Source organism: Bombus fervidus, chromosome 7 (assembly GCF_041682495.2).
Source record: "Bombus fervidus isolate BK054 chromosome 7, iyBomFerv1, whole genome shotgun sequence".
NCBI lineage: Eukaryota > Metazoa > Arthropoda > Insecta > Hymenoptera > Apidae > Bombus > Bombus fervidus.
The window spans coordinates 7,082,769-7,100,582 of NC_091523.1; the positions used below are offsets into that span (position 1 = coordinate 7,082,769).

Genomic DNA, 17,814 nt, shown 5'->3' on the forward strand with positions numbered 1-17,814 from the left:
ATATTTCTTTAAATTTAATTTATAAATTATTACAAGTGCAATACATTTTTTGATAATACCTTGTAAATTGTTGCAAGAAAGCTTTTATACACCGTTCACTCTGCTCATATGCCGCATAAAATCCATCATTGTTGTTCATCTGTAAATAAATATTTTTTAATTTAGTTCTTGTTTTATCATAGAAAATTTTACATTAACATTTTGTATTAAAATAATTATGTACATAGTAAGGATCTTCGATTATGATTTCTCCCTCTGGATTGTACTTTCCAAGAAGTTCAATCTTAGCAGTACAATTCGCAGGTTTCATATTATTTAATTCTTCAATATTGCTATTATCCATTCCAAATATCCAATCAAATGTGGTAAAATCATTTATGTTGACCTATAATGACAAAATACATTAATACTAACATTAGACATTTTTTATATAATAATAAATTTACTCACAGTTCGTGCTTTATGAGAATAGTTAGTGATACCCTTTTCTTTTAGCGTAGACATAGCTCTACGATCTGGACTTCTACCTGTATGATATCCTATGATTGCTGCACTTTCTACTTCCCAAGAATCATTCAAACCTAATAGATTTATTTCGTTGTTGAAAACTGCTTCTGCTATTGGTGAACGACAAATATTTCCTGTAAAATTATGTTATATTTATTATTTATTTATTTATTATTTTATTAAATTATGTTATACCTGTTGTATGTTAATACCTGTTATGGTATACGATTTTTTAAATTTATTATACACTCAAATATTTTAAAACATACCTAAACAAACCATAAGTACCCTTTTCTTTTGAACCATATTTTTTTTTTTTTACATAGATATTAAATTATAAAGGATCAAAATGCATTATTTTCCGATCAGGTTTGCCAATTACGCATTATTCGAAAAATGTACTATGTTCATTGAATATAGAGTGCGCCATCGCCGTATCCTACCGGTGACTTTCCATGTAGCGGGTTGTTGCATAGATTAATATCGTGATTTCTTGATAGCAGTTGTTGGCAATGCTTGTTTAAGAAAAATAAGCCATGTGGTAGGAGCAAAAGAGGTTAAAATTCGTTTGAAAAAGCATTTTGTAAATATGTCATTTTTTATTCGAAATAAACAAGGCAGCGGAGGAATTAAAAGAAAGGTATAAAAAATGTATATATATTTATAAATATTTGATTTTTGATATATAAAAATTATTCTGTGTTGCAAGATGCAATTGAATTTATTTGTAATGTATTACAAAAGATTATAAATTTATCATATTTTAGTTTAATGGTTATAATAAAACAAAGGGGAAGACAAAGAAGATAAATAAGTCTATACCTGATGATAATGAAAGTATTGCCAGTACAGACGAAGAACTTGCAGAAGAAAATCAGAGGTATTTATATATTTCCAAATCTAGATTTAATAATTTTATTTTTAACTGTTATTAATTATTATTTTGTGTAGAAGAAATGAAGAATATGAAAGCGAGGAAGAAGAAGAAACTGCTCAGGAGAAGCGTGTAAGACTTGCAAAAAAATACCTTGAGCATATTGAAGAAGAAGGTAAATTATTATATGAAATGGTTTTTCTATGTGTTCACTTTTTAACACCAGTTTTGTAAATAAATATAGAGAGAGATAGAGCAGAATTTGAAGAAGGAGCAGTAGCAAGAAGATTACAAGAGGAATATTTAGAAGAAAAGGGAAGGTTACGGAAGACTGTAGCTTCAAATTATATCAATCATGGTGAACCAATTGTTCTAAAATGTAAAGAACATAAAAGTTCAATTACCTGTTTATGTCTCTCTAGCAATGGAAAATTTTTATACTCTGGTTCAAAGGATGGTAGTTTAGTTAAATGTATGTTATTTTTGATAAAACAACCATTGTATTATGAAAGCAATTTTACTTAAGTGAATATTACATACTAGGGTGCTTAAAAGAAAGAGCAAAATTGAAAGGCGTTAAAGGAAAAAGGAAATCAGAGGCTGGAATGAAATATGTACAATGTTTGGCAATTAGTACTGATGGTAAATTTTTGGTAAGATTATATAAACTTTCATTTATAATATATCTGCATTCACAAGTATATATAAATATCTATTTTTTATGATTAAAGGTAGCAGGAGATAGCGGTTGTAAACATATTGTAGTATTTTGTGGAGATACCTTAAATCACATAAAAAATTTGCAAGGTCATAGGGATAGTGTTACCAGCTTAGTCTTCCGTAGAGATACACACACGTTGTATTCCGGTTCTAAAGATAGAAGCGTAAAAGTATGGAATTTAGATGATATGGCATATGTTGAATCTTTGTGAGTATATCATTATCGTCATCATTATTTTAACGTAGCATACTCTATTATAGTCTCATTTTATTACTTTTTTAGATTTGGACATCAAAATGGTGTTACATCGATTGACGCGCTTACGCGTGAACGAGCTATAACTAGCGGTGGTTTCGATGGGACGATAAGAATTTGGAAAATCGTAGAAGAATCACAACTTATATTCAATGGACATGGTGGTAGCATAGATACCGTAAAGCTTATAAACGAAGAACACTTTTTTAGTTGTGGAGACGATGGACAATTATGCGTTTGGGGTTGTTTAAAGAAAAAACCTTTGTGTTCGGTGCCAGACGCTCATGGAAGAGATGAAACCAATAATCAACCAATGTGGATTTCGAGTATAGCTACTTTACTCAATACAGATCTAGTTGCATCAGGTATTTTTTTTAAAATATGTTATTCATTTATCTCTATGAAAGAATTTTAATCGTTTATCGTAATTATCGAATATAGGATCACGAAATGGTGTTATCAGATTATGGCAATGCTGCGATTCCTTCAGATCATTGAATCCGCTATTTGAAATACAACTAACAGGGTTCGTGAATGCATTATGTTTCACTTCGGATGGAACTCAACTTATTGCTGGAATTGGTCAAGAACACAGACTTGGAAGATGGTGGCGCATACCAGAAGCAAAAAATGCTATAGTTATAATACCGTTAATTCAAACAAAAAGTAAATAGTTTATAATATTAAGAAGAAATGAACAATTGTAAATTGAATATAAATAGTTAGGTAAATATAGATCATATAATTTTTTACATTTATCTCAACAAACTTCTTTCTATATTAAAAAAAATATATTGTTTATTATTTCATAGTCAATGTTTGTAATTTATTTTTCATATAACATTTGTCATATGACTTATTATCTTCGAATATTTCATTTATAATGAAATCGAGTCGTAAACATGCGAATGAAATAAAAGAAATATTGGTCCACAGTACAAGTATTTATTTATTCTGTACAAAAGTTGAGTTATAAAATATTATGTCCCCATTTTAGGTCTTGTTCTTAGTCTTGTATACCATGCCGTCTTGAGTTCGTTCGTATAATAACAATGATCGCCGCAGAGGACATTAGCGTTTACAAGAATGAAGTGATACGGCCATTGATTTATTCGCGCCTACTGACTATGAACCAGAAAGAAACGAGTATCGATTTCGCCAGATCTCTTCCTCATTCATACGTAAATGCACCTGTCCTTGCACGAACCTCGGGCTCACCGTGTACATATACAAATCAAATCGACTTTTTTCCCCTTATATTCGCGTCAACAAACGAGTGTACAGCAATTGTACGCTACTTCTTGTATGCATTCTTGCAGGAAAGTTTTTCAAACGAGTGCGACAACCTAGGCCTTTCAATATGATTTTCTTCCATCGTTTCGTCTTGCATTATTTAAATTTCTTTCTTCACTCTTACTTAGGACCTTATAACTGCAAGTATGCTTTTACGCGGATGACTGAAGCAGCATTGCTTCCCGCCCGATTAGTTTCTTCTCCATTGGCTTTACTTTCACGAGAAGTCTATGTACTCCGACACGTCTTGCCTAAAATGCTTTTCTTTTCTCTCGTTTGTCTCGCGCTTCTTTTCTCGAGTTGCGCGATCCTTAAGTTATGCGCGCTTCAAATCAGGCATCGCTTTCATTCGATCTATCCGTTTTTCCTTCTCGTTTCTTCCGTTTTCTTTTTTCCGCGAGCTCACCCGATTGTTTCCATTTTCAGCAAATCAATGAAATTTATCAGTGGCATTGTTATCTCAAATTGTTATGGAATTTAACGGTGAATAATTTTTCTATTCGTCTTATTTAGCTGCCTGAAAAGAAGGGAAGTGATGGCACAAAAATGGCACCTGTTAACGCTAATTTTCAAAACTTAATACTAAAACTTGTGATAAATATAGACCACAGTTTATCGTTGCATTCTTTCCCATTATAGAAGTGCCTTGGAGAAGCGCTTGGAGAAGAAATACGTGCGAGTGTATTTCTTTGGTGGTTCAAATAGAATGCGTGCGAACGTGTAAGACAAGACTTATTCAGCGTGACCGCAAACGAATATCGTAAACACCGGAAATCATCATACAGCACACTTACAAGCACACTTAACATTTTTCCGCATCGTTCTATATAATATAAATTCGTTCTATATAAACAATCGTACAACGATTTAGGCTCCAAATCTCGCGTATATCTCAACACGCCACAGAGGAACTGACTTTTCATTTTGCGAAAATTTTGCACCGCAAAAATATTTCGTTTTGATGTGTAACATTTCGCTTCGGATTTAAAATCGATAAATAGCTCTAAACAACGTGACGAGCATACCTTACAGATTCAAGTAGGGGAAACGATTCGTTCGAGCGCATCTTCTTCCTTTCTTTTTTTTTTTTTTATGCCAAATACTCTTTTTTTCAACGATTTATAAGTCCTGTCCTACGTGACGACAGTTTTGCACTTAAAACAATTGCATCGAGGGATCGCAGAAACTATTGTCAGTCGCGAGTCGCTTGGTAAGTCGAGAGATTCGTTGTCTGTGAAGCATACACGGCTGAAAGCCTTAGGCGAATTGAATGGGGGCTTAATTAATCGGATCGAATCGATTGAAACGAAGTGGCATGGTCGCGTGTCCGTGAAACATAAGCATCTTCCTTTTCGGCATTGCGAATCGTCAGATTTCGTATATTACACGCCACCGCGATTTTTTCTATTATGTATACGCTATGTACATTTGATATTGTAAAGCACATAACATCCGGATCGATAGTTAACTTTTCAGGTGAAATTATTATTTTATTAAATATAAAATATCCAGACTAATGTATAACAGGCTTTTACAACTCCAAAGATATGGCTGATATGTTATTGAGTAGTTTAAACGATTGAAATGTTTGGATAGAGACAAAATATCTTAGAATTAAATGAAAGAGAAGAAAGTTTTGTGATTTTTACTTAGAGGAAGAAGGAGGGAATGAAATGATGGATTAATGAATTCAGTCTCAATTAATAATCAGTCAGTGTCGATCTTGTTTTTAGATTACTAACATTTTAAACCGTAGGATAAGATAATGTTGCCTCTTTTTTTCTGTATCTAAAATTTCAAAATAATATATTTTAGTATTCTACATTTTGTATGTCTTTTAATGTCACATATATAAAATATAAAGCGACAAGAAATTTCCGGCAACGCTTTGTTTAAAATTTTGAATTCTTCATGACATCGTGGATATTATGTGCTTTTTAAGATGTACTGCTTGTGAATGTAGCGTGTTCATCTTTGACAGACGGTATTTCAACTTCGATGGAACGTGGAACGAATTGAAACGATTTTTGTATATGATCAGTGTCGAAAGACTCGCGAAATTCAAGAATGCGATCGAACCGGACATCCGCTTTCGCTGCGAACTCACATTCCTCCATACTCTATAGCTTCTACCTCTCTTTTTTTAACATTCGTTTTGCAGGGTAGGACAACGAATAAGTTACGGCTACGATAATTACCAATCGCTTTCGAGGTTATCGATTACGTTAATTAAAAATGGCAGTTTTTCGTTTTAAATTACATTTCGCTCGTTTCACGCGACGCAAGAAGGATCGTCGTCTTTACGTCTGTGCGTTTGAATTTCACGCGTTCAACCATTGATTAAAACATATGAAATCCTTCGAATCGATCAAAGCATATACGTATATATATATATAACAATACGAAATTTCATGAAAAGTTTGAGCTTCGATAAAAACGTAATTCAACCTATCAATTTCCTCTTGCATCTCGTGTTTACAGCGTTTCGAAACAGCGGTAAAAGATGTGTATACGTAATATCGGTAAAAGCCGAAAAATCAGTGCAACAAAGCGTATATATCGTTTATTTGTGTTCTCACCGTTTTCAATAAATATCCATCAAAATGATCGCGAATGCAGTTTTACTCGCAAATCGTTTTCATTCGTTTAAAAAATAGAAATATTTGGAAACGAACCGCGAGGGGATTCACGGATGCGCTTACAACCTTTCGAATCGAGCAGGCAACGATCGTTTAAATATAATTCTTTTTACAACCAATTTGATTCCAGGAACTCATTAATGCCTGTCGAGGGTTCAACGAAAGAGGCGTGACACGCGATTTCCCCAAATTTACCATTCAGCACTGTGAATCCCTCTGGTTCGTATACAACCCACGCAATGGTGCTCGTCGCTGATGGCCTCAAACTCAAAAAAGGAAACCTGATTTCTTCACCGAATCCGCGAACTAGAACTCGATACCCTGGTATCTGAATCGCGTGGAACGTGGATCGCACGCATCTCGTCCATCGAGAAGAGCATTTCTTTTTCTTCATCATCATCATCTTCTTCTTCTTTTCTTTCTTTCTTTTTCTTTTTTTTTTATTTCTTTGTACTTAAACGATTCGAGACGACTCGCGCAAGGTACTTTCAAAATGAAACGTTTCGACGCCGACGTATTTCGTCGTACGCGTCGACGTACTTTGTATGTGTTATGTGAGTGAGTATGTACGTGTATTATTATTATTTTATCGGGGGACGCCCGGTCTCCCTGTCCGGCATTTTAACATTTTCCAGTTATTTTTTCACTTTTTTTTTTCATTTTGTTTCGTTTGGTTTACTTTCATTTTCCATCGTTATATGTGACCGTATATCGACATGCATAATACAATATAACTATATAAATCGCGCGACGCCGACGAGTTTACGTTTAGAGCATCGTCGACCCTCTTTTCCACCTTTCGTCTTTCTTTCTTTCTTTCTTTCTCTGCTTCTGCGAGTGAATTCACGCGCTTTTGCGTTTTACGTCGCATGGTCGTCGAAGTCGCGTCGCTTTTGCATATGTGTATATCGTGTCTCTGTATCTGTGTATGAGTGTACATTTAAATATATACTTTTTTTTTCTTTTTTTTTTCTTCATATCTTTAGAGTAACGCCGCACCTTTTCTCGCGACGCCCTCGACAGTGTTTGAAACTGTTTGTATCGCAATATGTGCCAGTATACATGTATATGTGTCGTGTGCACGTGTCGTAGTGTGTACATGTGTGTGCGTGTCTTGCACGTACTTCATGAAGATCGATTCACGTTTACTGTGTACTTTTTATGGTTACCTGTAATTTTTTTGACGATTATGTCGTTTTTCCGGTTTTTTTTGGTTGTTTGGTTGTCTGTTTGGACTGTTTAAACACTATTTCGCTACAAGTGGACTACCATTATGAACACTACGCTACTTTGTATTGTATCTGTAATGCTTTGTAATGAACGACTGTACTGTACTGAACGTGCATACTTAGCGAGCACACGCAATCTATAATTGATTGATCCTGTTCACGAATGCCACACGTGGACCGCGTTACTATTTTTACAATTTTTTCAGCTTTTCCTTTTTATCTGTTTACTCGGTTCAAATTTAGATCTAGTGGAGGTGAGGCAAAAGAGAGATAATTGCTGAATAAATATTGTTGCGTCGTAATTGGAAACTAGGTCGTTTGATTGTCAGACAACGCTAACCGATCGAACTATTCAAACCGTTGATACTTTCTTTCTCCAAGCTGGTTTTGATATTTCTTTTTTTCTTATCCTCGATATATCGTATCGATTGATCGAATAAACTGTGTGATATCATCTTTCGACTTCTTTTTTTCATTTTATAAACATGATATCCTGACTGTTGTTTAATTTATATGTAAATACGTGTACCGTGTTCAGGAGAGAGAAAAGAAATGATCTAACGGTTGCTCCGGTGATAACGTGGCGCCTCCCGTATGGCTTCCGTGACCGTGATCGTATGTGTCATGTAATGTACCTGTTACAAAATTAATATATGCAACGTGAGAGAATTCATGACCTGGCTAAAAAGTGTGGTTCTGTATTCAAACGCTCTTTTGTTTAATTAGTACTTGTGTTTCTCGATTATGAGTTAATAATCATAGTTTAATAATAACCACTTTGTGTTTTTTCTTATTTTTTTTCCATCTTGTTAAAAATCTTAGACATCAACGTACATTCACTTTTATAATAAATTGTTATTAGAAACCTATCCTCATACTTGCTATGTATTTAATATAAATTTCATCGTGTTATCGTTATTGATCGTAATCTTTTTCTTGTTTTTCTTCATTTCTCTATTTACAACGACGTACCTACGAAATCATCTCGATCCCATTTTCACGCTCGATAAATCCGCGACGTTGTCAATTCGACGCGGTAAATCTAATTAATCGATCCTTTCATATTTTTTCTTTCCCATCTCTGTTACTTCTTTCTTTCTCGTTACTGTCCGTTTTATCTCATCCCCATTATACCCCCTGTCTCGAGAAGAGAGGAACAAGCCCTTTTCGCGTACGAATAGTCGCCTGCTGTGATCTCCACCCGCGAAGACCTCTAATCTCTTGACATTGTTCCAAAACACGCACACGAGAGGATAACACAATGAAATAGCGAAAATGAACGATAAAAATCGCAATGAAGGGGAGGTTCGAACGTCTTTGGATTAGAAAACTGTGAAACCTGTTCCTCGTTTTGTTCTTCGTGTATTTCCGCTCGAAACGTGCGATCTGCAACGCGTCTACGTACTTATGCGTACCGGTCTGTGTACGCGATTAAGAGCGAAGACTAATCTTAATGCGCGATCTAATTAATCGTAATCTTCAGGTTCATCGACCTTATGATTATTCCTGTGTGTTTCTGTTATATCGATGTCGTTAAACTTTCTATTATATCGAGTATCTACATATACTTTCTACTAACGATTTAAATACCTTATTGGTACGATGCTTGTCCCTGTTCATGCTTACAAAAATAACTTTCGAGGAGCAGCGTTTCACGTTGTGGTCGGTAGTAGTGGTGGTGGCGGTAGTGGTGGTGGTCGGGATTGGTGTTACGGATGGATCGGAGGGTGCTTTCGGAGCGGATCGGTCGAAACGAAAAAAAAAAGAAGAAAAGAAGAAAGATAAATGAAGGAGAGAAAAATAAAAAAATATTGCAGTGAGTGACCTTGTCTATTTTCTATCGATAGTTCGAGTCTATATTATTGTTATACTGTATTCATCTATCGTCCGTAAGAATGAGTACCATTCACATTGGATCTATGTAACTTTGCTGCATTGCTATTGCATTTATGTTTAATTGATTACGGGCTTTCATGCTGGCTCTGATTAATTCGATTAATTCGAGTCGATCGATAATTCGCCGCTCGGAGCAGTTCTATCGATACATCCACGATTCAAGACGTGTGTGCAAACGTTACATGGATCGTCGATCATGCCGATCGAAACGTAAACGCACTCTACTATTTGCGTCCCTTTACAAATGTACGTTACTGTGTGTAATATCCTCTGAGACCCGCAAAGCGAACTTGTACGAGAAACGTTTTGTACAATCATGTGTTAAATTACTTCTACTTCGTGTGAGAGGGTTAACGAATCGTATATATCTAAATGATATCGTGACGCTATAGTAGACGATTGATCTACACAGAGGCGCTTCGAACGCTTTTCCTTACAATGGTGCAGGTGATTGTCTTTGGGTTTCGTTTTGCGGGTTGATCAGCGGCTCACAAACAATTCCACGTGTATACATGTGTGTGCGAACGAAAACGACTAGAGAGAAACTAAAAGAAACTGTCATCGTAGCAGCTATAGTTAACGAAACGAAAATATGATCATTTGTGAGAAATCTACATGCTAAGAATCGTGGAATCGCAGGTATCGTTGCGAACTGCTTTCTCGTAATCGATCGCTCGTACGTGTACGAAATTGCTATTGCGGTTAACACATGGGTAAAAAGTACAAACTGTAGACAGACGAACGGACAGACAGACAAACAGACGTGGATCGGAGGCATGTAATACTTAGGCTTACAATACTGTAATGGATAACATTATACACGCATTTAATTTCCATCGTTTCCCTCAACATTCCCGGCTGATCGTGGTCATTGATTTCCATTTTAATTGTCGCGTATAATTAAGGACGATGAACCATCAATGAACGATGAAAACGAGTCGGTCAATCGAGCAGCCATCAGAATACATCATTTCTTTATTATCTACGATTCGGAATTGGGGTCTCTTTTTCTCTCTCTCTCTCTCTCTCTCTCCCTTGCGCTCTCATTAATCTTTCTTACACTCTTTCGCTCTGCCTTATACAATACGTAATTCTCTCCGCATATTCGTATTTACAATAATTCGTTACTCTAGTTGTCGTTCGGTCGAACTCTTTTGCCCGTGGCCAACGTGAAACGATCATTTGCTCGTTGTTGTTTCTTCTCTTCGCATCCTCGAGCTTCGAACGCTCTTCGGTCGCTGTGTGTGCATTTTTACGCGCGCGGAAACAACTATGTGCACTTATTAAGCTCCATTCACACTGGTGCTCACGGATTCATTTTTAAGATCAGGTTGTATGTAATTATATTCGCCGTGTTGTTCGTATCGCTGATACAGAATCGATAGATACGTTTGGTATATTATGATTGGTCGATCGCCAAACTACACGTCGGACGCAAAAACGATAATTTGCATTCTGGAAGATGAAATGCGCGTAAATAAGAATTGTGTAAGTACACAAGCAATAAAATAGCGCCATCGTAGCCGTGCGGCCAATCATCAAATGTATTGGCGGGAACGCAATTTTAAAGATTACAAGTTACGTTTATATCATACGATACGCGACATGCGCAAGATGCGCGCGCACTATATAATTAATTGCCGGTACAATGTATTCCGCGCGATAAAATCCAAGACACATAGTTGACGTTTGTCGTGTGATTATGGTAAAATTATGTGATCGATAGAAATATGGATCCGTGATCGTGATCGAGCGAAACATGAGCTTACGGATACGTACAGGATACGCGTACAATGTTATACGTTGCGCGTTCGTAACGAAAATCGGCTACGATCGCAGCGTGAACAGAGCTTGAACGTTAGCGAAGAGGGCGTCGTTATTGACGTACGCGACAAATCAGAGCGGGATCGCGTGTAACGATCGTGACCACTGTGCATGTATACATGTAATCCCGTACGTTTTACAAATAAATGCGATTTGCATGCGCGTACGTTCGTCAGTACGCGGATGGAAACGAAATCTGCGTGGCGGTGAACAATAAATAGAGTATAAAAAAAAAAAAAAAAAACAGGAGAATCATAGGGACAATTGAAAAGAACGATGTACATAGCACAAAAGACGATACCGAAATCGACGAAATGAAACCGACCATCGCACGGCCAATTTATTGAAGTAGCGAGCACACGTCGAAATAAGCACTCGAACGCACGCGTTCGACGTTTTCGAGCAATACAGCACGAAGAAAATTAAAGAAAATAGAAGGAAACAACAAATGGCAGATCCGATGATGACAGGGGTCGAGAATTCATCGTTTTGCTCGCATCATGTCGTTTCTTTTATCATTACCCCGCCGAATACGCAATTTATTCGCTATTAAATTTGATATTTTTTACTAGTAAATATAGAATATCGAGTGTGATTATTCGTAGCGTAATGATAGCGGATAATAAATATAATACAGATCTATAGATAAAGTTCGGTATGGTACAACTATGATACAAAAATTTTTATTTCGTTCGCTCCGCGATCAGTCTCTCTCACGCATTACATACCATACTTTCGTTCGTTCGCCATTTCCCTTCAACGAACTCGGTCGAAGAGAGGAATTTTCGAATTTCTTCGCCGACAATACTTCACGTGTTCGCGAAAGTGTCACGATTGCGAGAACCGCGGGCGGAACTTACAAAAGTTTATCGCACCTTACACAGTTTTGTGTCCTATCCAAATGGGCGATCTTTGAGTTCACGAATGTTCACATACGCCTCGCAATACACCCACACACGTCATACTCTGTCACACTCGGAATTTTCACTCACGCTGTATCGCACTCTTCCGTGTGTCATATATAAGATTTTACCTAGTATACGGCACTCTCTTAAATTCCTCTGCCCCGAAGACGAGGCAAGAGCCACTTGTACATATTCATTAGGAATTTATTTACACGCGTGCTAATTATCCTGTTCGCGCCTGTTTACGCAACCCGAACGACCCTCCGCCATGACTGTTTCCTTCGATAGATTTCGATCCGAATATTGGCGCGACCATCGCGACTAATCGCGAATTAACGTTTGATTCGATTATCGCAATAAGTCACGTGATTGATCTGAAATCTTCAGTTAAACAAATGACGTATCTACATTTGCGCGGACGTGATACTGAAAATATTAACAGAAAAATGAGTGCTAAGTGATACATCTACTAAGATGGCAAGTTTTAAATCATACTAACCTAGTAAGTAATTGGTTCTCTATATACATATAAGTTTCTAAGTTAACTTAATCGTTTGACTTTTCAAGTACAATATTAATTCTCAAGCAATCGAGGCATAGATGACAGAGGACCGTTCGTCAATCAACGTCGATGTCAGTCGTACGATATTATCATTCGAAATCCTCACACGCGAGGTTATGATATTTAAACGAAAGAACTTTCGCGCTTCTCTTTAACGGACGTATTTATTCACTATGCGGCGTATGCCTCGCTCGAGGATATTTAGCACGCTGTCCACGACTTCGTTCTCTTTCTTCGTATTTCCAATAAATACCTAGAATTAGCGTAATGATAAGAAGGACAACCAATACGACTACCATTTATAGTAGTGATAATAGTGGGCATACTATAATAGTGTCTAATAGTAGCGTTTCTCCTCTTTTCGTCTTTCTTCGTCTTTGTAATCTTACTATCTACGTCTTCGTTCTTCGTTTTCGAATAGTTTCAATATGGCGTTGCTGCTCGTGTGTCGTGCATGTCTCTTCTCTTGACATTTACGTTTATTTTCTTTTTTATTATTTCTGCCAACTCCTCGTTCTTCTTATAACTCGCATCTTCTTTTATTTTCATTTAATTTTTCTTTTTTCTCTAAACCATTGTTGTTCGTTTTTTTCTTTCTTCCTTCCCGATTAAATTTTCTCGTTCTCTTTCTCTCTCGAGGCAGTCCGACCATAAATCGTGCGCGTTTTATTTTTCATTTATTTTTCACGATTGAGGGGCGGCCACGCGAGCGTGCGCGCGCACGCGTGCCTCAAGAAATTAATTAAACGTAGGATAATCACAGAAAAAGGGGTTTCGACGTATGGGATATACGTTCTCCTCGGTAGTGTTGTCGCTTCACCGTAATAATTGCGGCATGATCGCGCTGATAAACAAGCTTCCCGTCAACACCATCACCAGCTGGTAGTACCGATCTTGAACACGGCTGGAACTCGCCCCGTTGTAGGTCAATTCTTCGTTCTTCACAACTTCGTTCGGATGGTCCGAATATTCCTCTGTAGACAAAGAAAAGTCAATTGTTATTTCCGGACAATAGCCATTTGATTCTTTATCGTAGTACTTTAAAAAAGCGTTTATCCGCTAACTTAATTGATTAACGTGGATTAATAAATGGAAATTTTTAATTGCGAATTCATTTTTCCAATGAAATAGAAGCAAATAGAAGTACTTCTTGCATAATTTTGATAATATAGAAATTAATACTTTACAGCGATTAATTCTAAGATCCTGGATTTTTGTTAGCAATTATTAATAATTCGAGCTCTTGAGATTAACTTTATTTTTCTTTATTATTTTTTCAATAAATAATCACGTTATTCTTGCAGAAAGGAGGTCAAGAACGTCTCTAAATTTCTCCTGTTCGAAATGAAACTTCCATGAGCTCCGTGGGAAAAAGTTGCTTCATTACCAGGGCTAGGAAACGCGGCGATATCGGAGCGGAAGCTTCAACTTCCATCTAGGTTCCGGCTTATTGGTGAGTACTTGGAGATTGATGTACTTTTTGCTTCTGCTGGATACGAAACGCGTTGTAACAGATATATATCGTCGGTCACGAACCAAGTTATAAATTTCGTGGGACACGATTCGATTTCGAAGGGACGATTTTAATACAGTGGAGAAATTCGAATCGTTGTTACAAAGGAAGGCGGAACGGGGCCGACTCGAGTAATTTCAATTCAACACCTCCGGAACACGAATTCCCTGTTGCGTTTCGAGCCAAGCAGGTTGCCTCGTTAATGTCCGTGTCCTGGCTATCGATGGAATGCAAATGTGTGCATATCCGCGGCGCATTTTCAAGTCAAATTATCGTAGGTGACAACACAAGAAGGGCGACTAGACGACAGATGGTTGTTGAGAGAGTCACCTAGAATCGAGTCACCTATTGCGTTCGATTGTTCTCCATCTGGCACGCGTTTTGGGGACCAAAGGTGTTCCTTCGTCTATTATGTTTCTTATTCCTAATTTTTAAAATAATTTCCTTCATTCGCGGTATTAACTGATCTAACTTTTATATTTGATACTTTTCGATAATAATAGTTGGAGAAATTAATTATACGAGAATGAGTATAGAACGTTTGATCTGAACACGAAAGATAAAGATAGGATCCTCAAGGTATGTTTCGGAAGTTTCACGTTCGGTCAATCAATACAATTTTCAACAGATCACTATTTTCGATATTATTTGTAGGATGCATTAGTAGTGATAATAAATAGAATAAGACACGACGAGCGACAATATAATTTTAAAACTTGTTAAAATTTATTTGCTCGTTATTTACTTTATCTGATTCAATACGAGCAAACGATAAGCCAAATGAATTACGTAAAATGATTGTTTGGCATGCAGTGGACCCGCCACGTTCAACTACATAACGGTAATTTAATGACCGAAGTGACGATGACTCTTCTCTTCGACTTTCGCACTCGCGTCTAGCTATCGTGAAAGAACGATGGAAAAGAAAGACTTTCGCGCGAGTATGGACTCACGCTTGCTCCGATCGAAAAGAAGAAATACCGATTATACGGTGTTAATAACGAAGATATAACGATAAAGCGATGCAACGCAGTAATTCCTTTATCCTGAGAAAACCATTTACACAACGATAACGAGCGGTAAAATCGTCGAGTGGTTTATCTTAATTTTATGCAACAGTAATCCCGATACGAAGCGATAATTATCAGCCGGACAAAACGAAAGTAACGATAAGGGACAAGGGATTTAGCGGCACAAGCAAAGTTAGAAAACACGTTCTCGCAAAATATAGACGCGATCTGATGTGATTGTCATCGACTATTTTATTCGATGATATTCAAATTTCTCATTACTCTATTCGATAATTAAATTCGACCAACTCGGCGATGCTCGGAGATACATTATAGACGATCTAATTCGTGTCGATTAATAAAATGACCCTCCTCTTCCATGATTAATTTCGACAAGATGCGACGACGAGAGAGATTTCGCGTAAGAAAAGAAAATGAAAAAGAAGAAAGCAGCGAAGGAACACAGAAAGGTAGAGAAAGAGAGAAGGATAAAAAAAAAATAAAAGAATCATTGGCCGAGATAATGGTCGCGAGGAGCATCGAGAAACTCGTTTCGCGGCAAAGAGAGCAGGTGGCAAGAGGCGGTGGGGCGCTGTGTTATACGTACTGTTCTTCTTCTTCTGGCCGATCGAGGTCTTGGGCGGCGAGGAGGACGGCGGTCCATTGTGAATCGGAGGCTGATGCGGATGCACAGGGTAGATGGCCGGAGGGGGTACGTGGGGCAGGGTCGGCGCCGCCGTGGCCGGTTGATGATGATCGTGATGATGATGAATGCTGCCCCCTGGGTAGAATCGATCTGGGCCGCCGTTCTTGACGACGCTCGGTGGTGGCGGGGGTGGTATTCCGACGGCTCCTCCACCCAAAACTGCGGTGCTGGTCGAGCTGCTGCTTGGCACGGTGCTGCTGGTTACAGCTACGGCTGAAAAATGACATAGATCAACGTTAACGTATTCCTCTTTCTCTAACATTCTTATTACATCGTCATGTTCGCGAGGCACGACGCGACGACGCGACGTGCTTTCGAGAGAACCGTACGTACGACGTAGTCTCGTCTGGGCTACATCGTGCGGCCAGAGGTATACTTTGTTGCGGCTATTGAATTTTAGCGTGTAATCTCCGCCAGTGATTTTTTTCCACTGGTTCACGAGTTGCGTGCAATTTTCAGCCAGTCTCGATTACTGTTGTTACGCGCGCGCGAGCGCCCGTGCAACATCGTCGTTCACCGGCATTTCCAGCCGGATGATTTAGGATAACGTCGCGTCGACGAGCGTTTCGATTTTAACTCCGCAATCGCGGTCCAAATCGCGCATCGGTTTTGCGTAATTTTCAACAGGGGGATTCAACGACGGAGAACGCGACCGCCGTTCGACGATTGCTCGTAAACGGGACCGAGTGTCCGGTGAATCGACATCGATTTCAATTATCTATGTACATACCCGCGTTCGCCAGAGGTCGATATTTTAAAGCCGGCCTCCGAATCGAAATACAGGCGGTTATGATTGCGTCCGTTAAATTTTATTTAATCGCTCCGGCGATCATTCGCCGATGCCGATCGTACGTAATAATAGAATCGCGCGCAAACCGTTACAATCATAACCGTAAATGCGGTATCGTAAAAGTTTGATCGAACATCCGCGATGATCGCCACGGGAAAACGATGGGAACGTGAATTCTTGTTACTGCGTCCGATGTCCGTTTAAAACGTTTATGTAATATATAAAAGAAAAAATAACCTTCTTTATTACGCGACTTTAAATCGAAATTTACGCAATTTGCGGTCGTAGCTCATTCCTGAAACTGATCGACTTTCGACGATAAAACAAAGAGAACCTCACCCCAAAAAAAGAAAAGAAAAAATAGGAATAAAAAATTGAAAGGAAACACGATAACCGTAATGAATGACAAATGCTTTATGTTCTCGGCCGAAATTCACAGGCACAAAGACCTCGGGGAGAATGAACTTCTACCGGTGGAATAAAGTCGAAGATTAATTTCGCATTTTCGCCGGCTAATTGCCGGCGTAAATGTCTTTCGCCGCGCAAAGCGCTCGCGGCGCAAAGCAGAGGAGCCAGCCTGAAATTTTCCGCGAGATTAACATTTCTCGCGGTTCGTGGCCGCTGATAGTAATCGTAGGGCATCGTACACGAGCGTCGGTGCTCACGGTCTGATCCCGCAACACAGCACAGTAGAAAGCCGCGGAAGGATTTCGAGGTCGGTGGAGAGCCTGCTGGAATCTTGAATGCCCGAGACACCGAATGGTGAAAGAGGGAAAGAGAGAAAGGGAGTTCAGAGTTCTCGGCCGGCGAAATAGCTAGTCATTACGGCGCATGAATCGTCTCCGACGAGTGTTGGGTCGGTGGTAGCGGGTAGGAGGTGGAGGAGGTGTTGGGAGGACGGTTGGAACGAATTAGGGAGAGAAGAGAACGGGCTAGAATGAAATAGTGGAATTTATTGTGTTCTGGGTCAGCGTTAGTCCTCTAACCGCAACAAATGGTGTGCACGGCTAAGAATTATAATTGATAGGGATTATTTAAGAGGGGAGGAGCACGGGCTGGCCGTCTGTACGAGCGGGAAAACAGAGAGGGG

The 17,814-nt window shown here is 38.4% G+C and overlaps 3 protein-coding genes across 4 annotated transcripts in view; 1 reads left to right on the forward strand and 2 right to left on the reverse strand.

Annotated features, from left to right (window-relative positions):
• Positions 1-229: 229 nt before the first annotated feature.
• Positions 230-892, reverse strand: LOC139988863 (low molecular weight phosphotyrosine protein phosphatase 2-like). The gene is made up of 3 exons (XM_074111847.1): positions 777-892; positions 528-641; positions 230-385 (listed from the first exon to the last, which is right to left on the reverse strand). Exons 1-3 carry the CDS (start codon positions 811-813, stop codon positions 372-374), a joined length of 165 nt encoding a protein of 54 aa, XP_073967948.1. The 5' UTR covers positions 814-892; the 3' UTR covers positions 230-371.
• A 67-nt stretch (positions 893-959) lies between these two features.
• On the forward strand, positions 960-3,292 carry U3-55k (U3 small nuclear riboprotein factor 55K). Of its 2 annotated transcripts, none has more exons than XM_072007486.2 (8): positions 960-1,147; positions 1,275-1,387; positions 1,459-1,556; positions 1,626-1,853; positions 1,925-2,034; positions 2,113-2,309; positions 2,385-2,722; positions 2,799-3,292. In XM_072007486.2, exons 1-8 carry the CDS (start codon positions 1,097-1,099, stop codon positions 3,029-3,031), a joined length of 1,368 nt encoding a protein of 455 aa, XP_071863587.1. In that variant the 5' UTR covers positions 960-1,096; the 3' UTR covers positions 3,032-3,292. The 2 variants fall into 2 exon arrangements, with proteins under 2 accessions (XP_071863587.1, XP_071863588.1); XM_072007487.2 differs by having other exon boundaries at positions 1,462-1,556.
• Positions 3,293-6,924: 3,632 nt separating this feature from the next.
• The window catches only part of Ephrin (ephrin), a 52,687-nt gene continuing 41,797 nt past the window's right edge, over positions 6,925-17,814 (reverse strand). Inside the window, exons 4-5 of the mRNA XM_072007492.1 lie at positions 15,836-16,147; positions 6,925-13,679 (exon numbers count right to left, since the gene is read on the reverse strand). Coding sequence (XP_071863593.1) covers positions 13,522-13,679; positions 15,836-16,147 — 470 coding nt within the window. The 3' untranslated portion in view covers positions 6,925-13,521. The remainder of the gene's footprint in view (positions 13,680-15,835; positions 16,148-17,814) is intronic.